This window comes from Chinchilla lanigera, unplaced genomic scaffold (genome assembly GCF_000276665.1).
Source record: "Chinchilla lanigera isolate Chin_1 unplaced genomic scaffold, ChiLan1.0 scaffold00026, whole genome shotgun sequence".
NCBI lineage: Eukaryota > Metazoa > Chordata > Mammalia > Rodentia > Chinchillidae > Chinchilla > Chinchilla lanigera.
This window is the reverse complement of record NW_004955427.1, coordinates 25,620,955-25,630,854: the sequence shown is the minus strand read 5'-3', so window position 1 is coordinate 25,630,854 and position 9,900 is coordinate 25,620,955. Positions and strand designations below refer to the sequence as shown.

The 9,900-nt window shown below is 37.9% G+C and overlaps 1 protein-coding gene across 3 annotated transcripts in view; it reads right to left on the bottom strand.

Annotated features, from left to right (window-relative positions):
- The window catches only part of Oxsr1 (oxidative stress responsive 1), a 120,702-nt gene that overhangs the window by 65,502 nt on the left and 45,300 nt on the right, over window positions 1-9,900 (bottom strand). For all 3 annotated transcript variants that reach the window (XM_005386597.2, XM_013515207.1, XM_013515206.1), the window contains one exon: window positions 1,066-1,121. In XM_005386597.2, coding sequence (XP_005386654.1) covers window positions 1,066-1,121 — 56 coding nt within the window. The remainder of the gene's footprint in view (window positions 1-1,065; window positions 1,122-9,900) is intronic.

The window sequence follows — 9,900 nt, the reverse complement described above, 5'->3', positions numbered from 1 at the left end:
ATTTTATCACAATAAAAAAATTTTAAATTGTAAAAAGTAACTAAGGAGACAGTGTTGGCAAAAAGACTGGACACAGGTGAGGGCAAGAGAGACAGCAACACTGTTCCTGAGCCGGGCATGGTGGCACATGCCTCTAATTCCAGCACTCAGGAGGCTGAAGCAGGAAGACTGCCATATGATTGAGGGCAGCCTGAACTAATGTGATTTGACTTTGCATTTAATACATTTTTATGTTTGTGTTCACACAATGTCTTCATTTGCAAAGTGTCTGTGCCAGTCTTCTGTCCAGTTTATTATATGTCTTTTTCCCTTAACAAGTTCTTCATACATTCTACATTGAAACCCTCTGGCAATTATTCATGCTGCAAATAGCTATTCTGTGGCTTGCCATTTTGCCACAGGGATAAGCTGCTTAATTTCTCTTTTGATGAATAGAAGTAGCTAATTTTGAAGGAATCAAATTCATTATGGAGCTTTATGTGGCTTGGTTAAAATGTTTCCTTACTTCAAAGACAACATGTTGGCCTAAATTATCCTCCAGACATTGAAATAATTTAAGGTTTGGGTGATTATCTTCCTCCTGCGGGACACTTCATCATTCCAGCAGTCAGGGACCAGCTGCAGGAGGATTGTTCCATCAGGGTAACCACTTGGGGCAGGCCTTGGCCTCTAACTCTACCCCTTAGCTCTGAATAGCCTCAAGTGCACATCCACTTTTCAGACACTTCTTTCTAACTGATGAAAACTTCTCTTTTCTCAGGACAAAAGTAGCTCTCTATTACTTCTCTACAGTATATTTATTCTTAAGCATGGTGAGGATTCTCGTTTACTTCTTTAAAGGAAAGTGCAGAACACTACCACAGCAGAAGAGCTTAATGAGGGTGAGGAGTGAACAACTGGACAGTAATGAGCAATGTAGGAAAGTGTCTACCAACAGTAGGTCAGAAGTGAGGAGTGAGCAGGAAGCTATTTGGAGAGAGCAGTATCAACACAGGAGAGAACACTGATTAAACATAAAAGCTAAATAATGTGGTTCTACTAAATTAAAAAAAAACTCATCATTACCTGCAATCTGTACTGAGCCATCTTCTCCAAGAAGAATATTTCCAGCTTTCACATCTCTTTAAGAAAACAAAGTTATACATCAAAAACCCACCATTCTTTGGAGTAACAGCCTTTCAGCGACTGTTTATTATGTTTACATAGGACTATCAATATTTAAATACTGTATTTTGTATTAAGGATTTTACAGCCAATAGTAAATTTTTTAAGTATCTTGCATTACAATGTTATCCAAATAAGCAAAAAACTACAGTAAGGTATAGCTTCTTATTATATCTAGAAAACCTCAGATGGTTAAATATTCTTGACAACTGTGGCCAAAGAATATGACTTTCATCTACCCTAACCTAATTCTACTTTTTGAAATATTCCATGTTGGTTTTTTTGTGCATCAACTAAACACTGAAAATATGAGATCATTCTCTCTCTCTGGGACCTCAAAGCCTACTCCCCATCATTTAGTTTTTTAAATGATGGACACGCAGTTAAAGATAAGCACTATTCTGTGCTCATACCATAAAAATAAACATTGTTCAGAACTCAGTGTATTTTTATTGTTATCTACAACAACTTACATAATACCTTAATACACTGTCATAAAAATACCTCACTAAAGAGATCTAAGTCCCTTGGATCACCATACTCAAGTCTAGAGTTCTTTTCAAAGTTTTCAACTATTATCAGTCTGATTAATAGAATATACACTTATGACATACTTGAACTTTTCCCCCAGTATAAATGATATTATGCCCTCCATTTAAATTTATAACTTGTTTTCTTTCATGCAACATGTCAATAGTATCTGGAAAAAAATAAGATTCCTTAAATCCCAAAAGCAGCAAATCCATTTCAGGGTAACCGAGATAAACTCTTACAACATACAAGGAATGTACAAAAGGGTTTCACTGCAGCATTGTTTATAACAAAAAATAGTAACAACCTGGACAGACAACTCCAACAGAAAGCTTACATTAATTCTGGTTATGACGTGAAATGCCCTTTAAAACACACTGTTAAATTAACAAACCAAACAGAACAGTACATTTTATGACAATATCTATGTTAATACATACATACACATTTATATACACACACACTTTTAATGGTTCCTTTTTTAAACTTGAGTGGGACTGAAGTCAAGGGACACAGTCTTTGAATATCTTATGGGAATGCACAATAATACAGTCATTCTGCAATTAAAATAAATATAATTAAATAAAAGAAAGGCAGCCCTTAAGGCTAGGTAAGAAAAAGCAAGGCCAAACTGGGTATGATAGCACACACCTCCAATCTCAGTATTCTGGGAGGCTGAGGAGGAAGGATGACAAGTGCAAGCCCAGCCTAGGCAACTCAGCAAGATCATGTTTCAAACTTTAATAAATAAAAAGGGCTAGGGATGTAATTCAGTATACCAGCCCTGACTTCAATCCCTAGAACCAAAGGACAGGACAGGAGAGGGCATGACAGAAAAGCCATGTCTGTCATGAAAGGAAATGAAACAAAAGCAGGACACTTCATCCCCCCCTTGTTCCCTTCTTTCTCCATCTTTAGACATATCCATCTTTCAGCAGACAATGAACAGTAGAGTTTCACAACTGCAAGCATTGGCAAGATTATATTCAGTGTATGATGCCTTTCCCATATATATAGATTAAAGCATAAGGAAATCATGCTCTTGAGTACACCCAACCAATTTACAAGTTGTCTTTCAAGAGGCAGATTTAAGAGTACAAGCTGCTTTGCTCCATGAGCCTACAGTCTCTGACTCTAGACACTATGAACAAGAACAAATTGAGGACTGTCTTGGTTACTTTTCTCTAGCTGCTGAGACAAAATACCTGATGCCCAGAATTAAAGAAGGAAAGATTTATTTAGCTCACAGTTTGTGAAGTTTCAGTCCATACTTGGCTGGCTCCAAGGCAGAGTGGCACATGGCAGAGGGCAACAGTTCATGGTAGCTGAAGATAGCAAAAGCAGCAAGAACAAAAAGGGCAGTGGGGCCAGGAGGGAGTAGCAAGCAGCCTCTTTCCCTCCCTTACACTGTCTGCGAACTACCTACCCCAGGGCAGGTGTAGCACTCACACTCATAACCCCAACACTGGACCATGAATCAAACATAAACTCTAGAAGCCCGCCCCATGACTGCATGAGGCTTTACAGGGACATCCAGACACAAACCATAACAAGGACATTCTCTTCTCTTGATCACACAGACCACTCAATAGAAACTTCCAACTCCCTTTTCTGAACTTATTTAAATTCAAATATGAAGAAAAGCATAGTTGCTACTCCCTCCTCTGATTTTGCAACAGGCTGTGCTGCAGTGTTAACACATTAAACTGCATCATCATATCTGCAGTCTGCCTCCCCACTCCACAGTGAACTAGATTTAGTCTGTATCTAATACACCCCTGCATCACCTGCTCTTAGGCACCTCAAAGATCATCCAATACCACAGATTTAAGATAACTACACAGGAGACTACCTGCCCCAAATTCTTGTCTGGAAATGAGTGGAGTATTAAAAAATAATACATAATTTTAAAATGCAAATTGAATAATGGAAAAAAACAGTCCCATCCCTGCTTCCTCAATGGCTACTCTCTAACCCTTACTCTGTTCAAGATATCATAGTTATAAGCTAATATAATGAAGTCAAAGAATGGAAACAACCCAGCTATTTAGCAAGAGCTAGTTAAGCTGTGGTTCACCTACACCAGTGATACCAAACCTTTTAGAGACCAAGTGCCAAATGGAACCCAAAGCCCACTTATTCATTGCAAAGTATCAACACTGCAATTAAATCTGAATACTAACATATTTTGTCTTACAAGAAAAACAAAGTAACACACATGCCACAGGTTCACCACTACTGCTCTACACCACGAAATCTACATATACAGTATTAATGAATACATGTGTTTATATGGAACAATATGCAAATATTTTAAGTGAAAAAAGGTATTTCTTATAGTATATGAACATTTACATTTTCTTTGGGGAGAAAAAGAGGACTGAAAATATATATTCATTATGCTTATATTGGCATAAAGTCTCTCTAAAAGGAATCCAAAGAAAATGACACTGTTATTCTCTTTGGACCAGGGTATTGGTGTTAAAAAAGGGAAACTTCTTTAAACTATTTTTTAAAACAGTTTTAGATTTACATAAAAATTCAGAAGGTATGGCAGAGAAAGTCCTATACACTTCACAGACATATTAGTATAGTACTTTTGCTATAATTAATGTACTAGAATTAATATATCATTACTAACTAAAGGTCTACAATTTGTTCAGATTTCCTTTTGCTGTCCTAGGACCCAATCCAGAACACACTTTACATTCAGATGCCATGTTTCCTTAGACTCCTCTTGACTGTGATACTTTCTCAGACTGTCCTTATTTTTGACAACTTTGAAAGTTTTGAGGGATAAGGGTCAAGTATTTTATAGAGTGTCTCACTAGCAGAAGTTATATGATGCTTTTTTCATAGACTGCTGTAATGAATTTTTGGAAAAAAATGTTAAAAGTACCATTTTTATCATATCAAATCAAAGGAACATGGCATCAACATAATATAGCACAGATGAAACTAAGAAGACTTATTTTTCTTTACTGTACACCATTTTGTGTTGCCTGGTACTGATTTTATTCCCCATACTGGGGTTTGAATCAAGGCAGTAATGAATGCTATCCCCAGCTCTTTTTATCTCCTTGTTTTCAGACAAGTTCTTGCTGCATTGCCCAGGATGGCCTTGAACTTGTCAACCTCCTCAGCTCCCCAAGTAGCTGGGATTACAGGTTTAAGCCACATATAGGTATCACCTCTTCAAATAATATTTTGTACTAAGCTTTCATCTTCCTAAGTGAAGAGACAGTAATCTATTTTACAGTGGAGCCTGCACTTTAAGCAACTGATTTTCCTGAGAAAATCAATCTATGTTTCCCTTTTAAAACCAGAAAATACCAACTTGTCCTCACTAATAATACAACAGACCTTTAAAAGCAAGGACCTGTAACTAGATATCTGAAAATCAACATACACCTCAGTTAAAAAAAGAAACCTTAAATCTATCATAAAGAATATCAAGCAAGTCAGCAGCCTGAACAGCAATGAACAGCAAGAATGAGCTTTGCCGTTCGCTGCTTACTGTCATTTTTCACATGATCTTACTGTGTCAAAGTTCTACATTCCTCCTGAAATTAACAGGAATAGCACAGCCATGCGTGGCTTTCTCATCAGTACAGAACACAAGCTTCTGCTCATAATGTTATTATTCAACAATAAGCATGTTTTATACCGTGCATGGTAGCGCACACCTATAATGGCAGCACTCGGGAAGCTGAGGTAAGACTGTTGCAAGTTCAAGGTCAGCCTGGGCCGCAAAGTGAATTCAAGATCTACCTGAACTGCACAGTGAGACCCTGTCTCAAAAAGACCAAAAAAAAAGCAGGTTTTATGGAAAACTTGTAAAAAAGACAGGAGAAACAATAAAACCAAAGCTGGAAATATACTACATTTAGGTATCTTAAAATAGTCAACATGTCTGTTAGAGCTAACCTGTTTAATGAAAAAATATTTGGGTTGGTACACAGAGAAAAAGTCTTATTTAGAGACATGTTAATCTTAATAAAATCTCTAAAGCCTACAGTGTCGGGGGAAAACACTGTAGAAATGGAGGAAAAGTACTTAATCTGACCTACCAGGTTAATATACAAATCTATGTGCAGTAATAACTGGTCCATAAATACATGAGGAATAGTAAAGTCTACTAAAAATGCCTCTCTCTACTTCCCAATACTCTCCCAAGGCTGCCCATGTACTAACGTATTCCACAGTTGGTCATAGCTAAAGACTAAGTACTAGTTCTCAGGCTTGGCTGCACATCAGACTCACCTGGGGAGTCTTCAGAAGTCCCAAAGTCAAGGCTTTATTCCAGACCAATTAAATGATTTTCTGGCAGGGAACCCAGGAAGCAATGTTTTGTAAAGCTTCTCGGGTGATTCCAATATGTATCAGAGGCTGAGTCTACAAAAGCATAAGATAGAGAATTGCCATCCCAAGCAACATGGCAAACTGTGCATGGAAAGCAGGCTTTCATCACTACCGCTTGGATACTCTCCCCAGAACTCACCGCCCCCCCTGCTACAAACATAAGGAGATGCTGGATAAATTAGGAGAAAAAAATTAACCACACAGCTGAACATGAAATAAAAGGGAATTCTCACGATTGAGAAATGAAAGAGACACCTGAGAAGCAAAGAGTAAGTTCTGCAACACAGAATGGACACACTGCCTAAATGGGCAGACGTCTCAGGTTTTCAAATCTATACCTTAACAAAAAACACAGCACAGGTTGGGCTAAGGTTGGAAACTAGAACGACAACATTTCACAAAGCCAGGACCCAAGGAATACTGAGTCATAATACTTAAAAGTAAGCTAGGACAGATATATTGAAGACCTAATTATCTTGAATACAAATGCATTTTTAAGGAACAAAAAAGGTTGTTACATTTAAGAAAAGGGATAACTTTAATCAGAGAACTGTAATGTAGTCCTTGGAGTATAACACTAATTTTGTCATCAAGGTCAGACTCACATTTATTCCTTAGAATATGTCTACTGATGAATTATTAATGCAAATTTAGGAGTTTTATTATATTAAACAATGAATACTTAACAGGAAAAAAATATCACAAAAATGAGTTTTTAATATTTATTGTTTACAAAAAAAGCATCAAAATTTTCAACATCAACTGGTTTTTGGTGCACAAAGTCTAAAAAAGAACAGAAATAAATTCCCATATGACCTATAATGAAAATACCAATAGCACTCTACAAAAGAAATAATCTTTACTTTAGTTGTCATACATAATGCAATTTGCACACATGACAACAGCACATTCCACACACGTGCATCGCTTACACTGACAGCACATGTCTTTTGCTTTCCTGGCCTTTTGGAAGGACATACTTGACATCTCAGTGCTCTTGCTGTTTTGTCAGGAGTTTCTTATTATATTATACAGAGTGTAGTTAACAGGAACATAAAATATCAATAAAATAAATTATTAGAGTCTTAATATGTATTATGCACTTAGAATAGACATCAAAATTTTCACACCAGCTGTATACTTCCTTACAAAACCTAAACGATAACATCAGAAATAAACACGTCTATGAAGTACAATGAAAATACCAACAGAACTCTACCACAAAACTAAGCTTTGCTTCAACTGTCACACCCAAGGCAGTCTTCATGTATGACAACTGCATGTTCCATATGCAAGTACAGCTTACACTGATAGTATGTACGTTTTCTTTTCCCGTATTTTCTTTTTTTTCGACAGTGTCTCACTATGTAGCCAGGCTGGCCTCAAACTTACAGCGATTCGCCTGCCTCAGCCTCCCAAGTGCTGGGATTACAGGTGTGCACCACCACATACAGCTTCATGTACTTCCTTGTAGGATACAGTGGACATCTTTTTTGTTTTCCTGTTGCTGCAGTAGGTCTCTCTGATGTTACACATGCCTCTTCACCTGTCAGCTCACCACTGTGATCCACAACTTTTTGGCATAGTTCTTTAGGCAAAAACACTTTGTTTTTTCTCTGCTAAAAACAATCTCTTATGAGTTCAGTCCCAATCCTTTTAAGAAAATTTCTCTGTGATATTTTGCACTTCTTATTTTCTTTGTAAACTATCAAACTATTTATTTATGTATACATGCTTAGGATTGAGTAAAGCACAACCATTGGTCAATGCTTTGTGTTTCAAGTGACATCATAGTTGCTGCATAATTCATCAACATCTACTCCACATTTAGTTTTGTTGTTGAAAGTTTCCATCTCAGCCTTCTGTTTTGTCGAGGTTTCCCTATCAATATTTCCATCATAGTGAAATGTTGACATCAGCAGTACCAGTTTGCTTTTCTTTGCCATATTTGATGCCAATGTTATATCTTTCTGACATTGAAAGACTGTACTAAACAATGTTGTTTTGGGGGCTGGGGATTTTGCTCAGCAGCACAGCGCCTGCCTGGCAAGCACTAGGTCATGAGTTCAATTCCCAGCACCAGAAAAAAAACAAAAAAAAAAAAAATGTTGTTTTGAAGTTGCAACATTTCATTTGAAATTTCTGCTTTGTTCCTGTGTATAGTCCTTGTGCTGGTCAACTTGTGCTCCATTAACAAATGTGACATTAATTGAGAATGGGTAAACCAACTGTCAGAAATCACACTCCAGTTAGCTTGGGACATGGAAGCAACAGGTTTGTTCACATCATTCAATTTATTACTATATGAATAAGGACCTAACAGCTGAATTCCAGGATAAAGATCTAAACTGAAAGAATAGTAAGTCTTTGCATCTACAACAGCATAAATTTTATGCCATATTTTGAGCCATCACTTTTCCATACGTCTTTTACATTCCTGCGATCACCATGAGAAATCTGTGCTAAGTACAGTAAACCTACGAATGCTTTCAGTTCAGCTAGTGAGATGTCATAATAAATACACGTTTGAATGTGGTTACTGGTGCATACAAAATGTTGTACTCGCATTTCAGCCTTCCTGTATTTCACAGCATCTCATAGCATTTCATCGGTTACAATTTCCAACACTGAATGGCATTCTGTACACTCATGTCACCCCTGCCAAGACCTTCACTATATTTTCAGACCTAGTTCTCACATTGGATTCACCTAGTTCTAACATGGATCCCTCCATTTGTTTGCCCAGCCATTTTGCAACATTTCAACTAGTCAAATATGCATTTACATTCCTGTTTTCTTCATCATCTAAATCAAGGAGGTTGCATTCCCTGTGTCTGCATCAGTTGATTCTTGCTCCAGTTCACTATCACAGGAACTTTGGCTCACATGGCCAATGTCAAAGTCATCATCATCATCATCATATACCCACACCACTCTTGTATTATGAAAGCATGTATTTTACCATAATGGATCATCTTCATTATCCATATGCAAGTAATTTGATGATTCACTTTTGACCTCCTCCAAAACCTGAAAATCTAGTTTTTTGGGCCACTGTACTGAACTGGGTTACTTCTACCAGAAAAATCAAAAGAAAACTTTTTTTTTTTTTTTTAACAAAACCTAGAGTTGAGTGCATCTACTGGACCCTCTGTGATGCTTGGATAAACATATGCAAAAACAGAGAGAGCATAAAGGCAGGTCCAAATCCCATTTTGTCACTTCTGCACATGTGCACATCCCTTGCCATTCATTATACCAAGTGGGTAAATACATAGATTGCTTCCTATCCCTCAGGGAAAGGTACTGAGACACACAGCCAGCTCCTGTAACACTAAAGTACTGTAGAAAAGTAAGGGATGGGTCTGCTGGACCCAGGCTTAAGCCTCAAGGGTTAAAGCAGTCATTAGGATTGTAGTGTCCCAAAAGTAAAAACTGTATCACAGCTTACCAGACAGCTTCCAATACAGCCTAATACTCTGGCCCTTTCTTTTTTTTTTTAAATTTTAAAAATAAAAGGAGGAAAACATTAAATAGACAACCTTTTACCAAACAGCAAAAGAACAGTATAGACAATACAGAGTTACAAACACAGTGGTAGGAAATTAACAATGCTTGGTTCCCCGGAAGGAGGGCTTCCAGCGCACAGGGAGCCACGGGTGGGGAGTGCCGCTCTTCCAGCTGGCTAGCTTCCTGCCTCATAGGCTCCCGGAGGGAGGGTGCCGGGCGCACGGGGAGCCTCGGGCGGGGAGCGCCGGTCTTGGGACCAGCGGCTCACTCCTAGCTTCGTAGGCTCCCAGAAGGAAGGCTTCCGGCGCACAGGGAGCCATGGGCGGGGAGTAC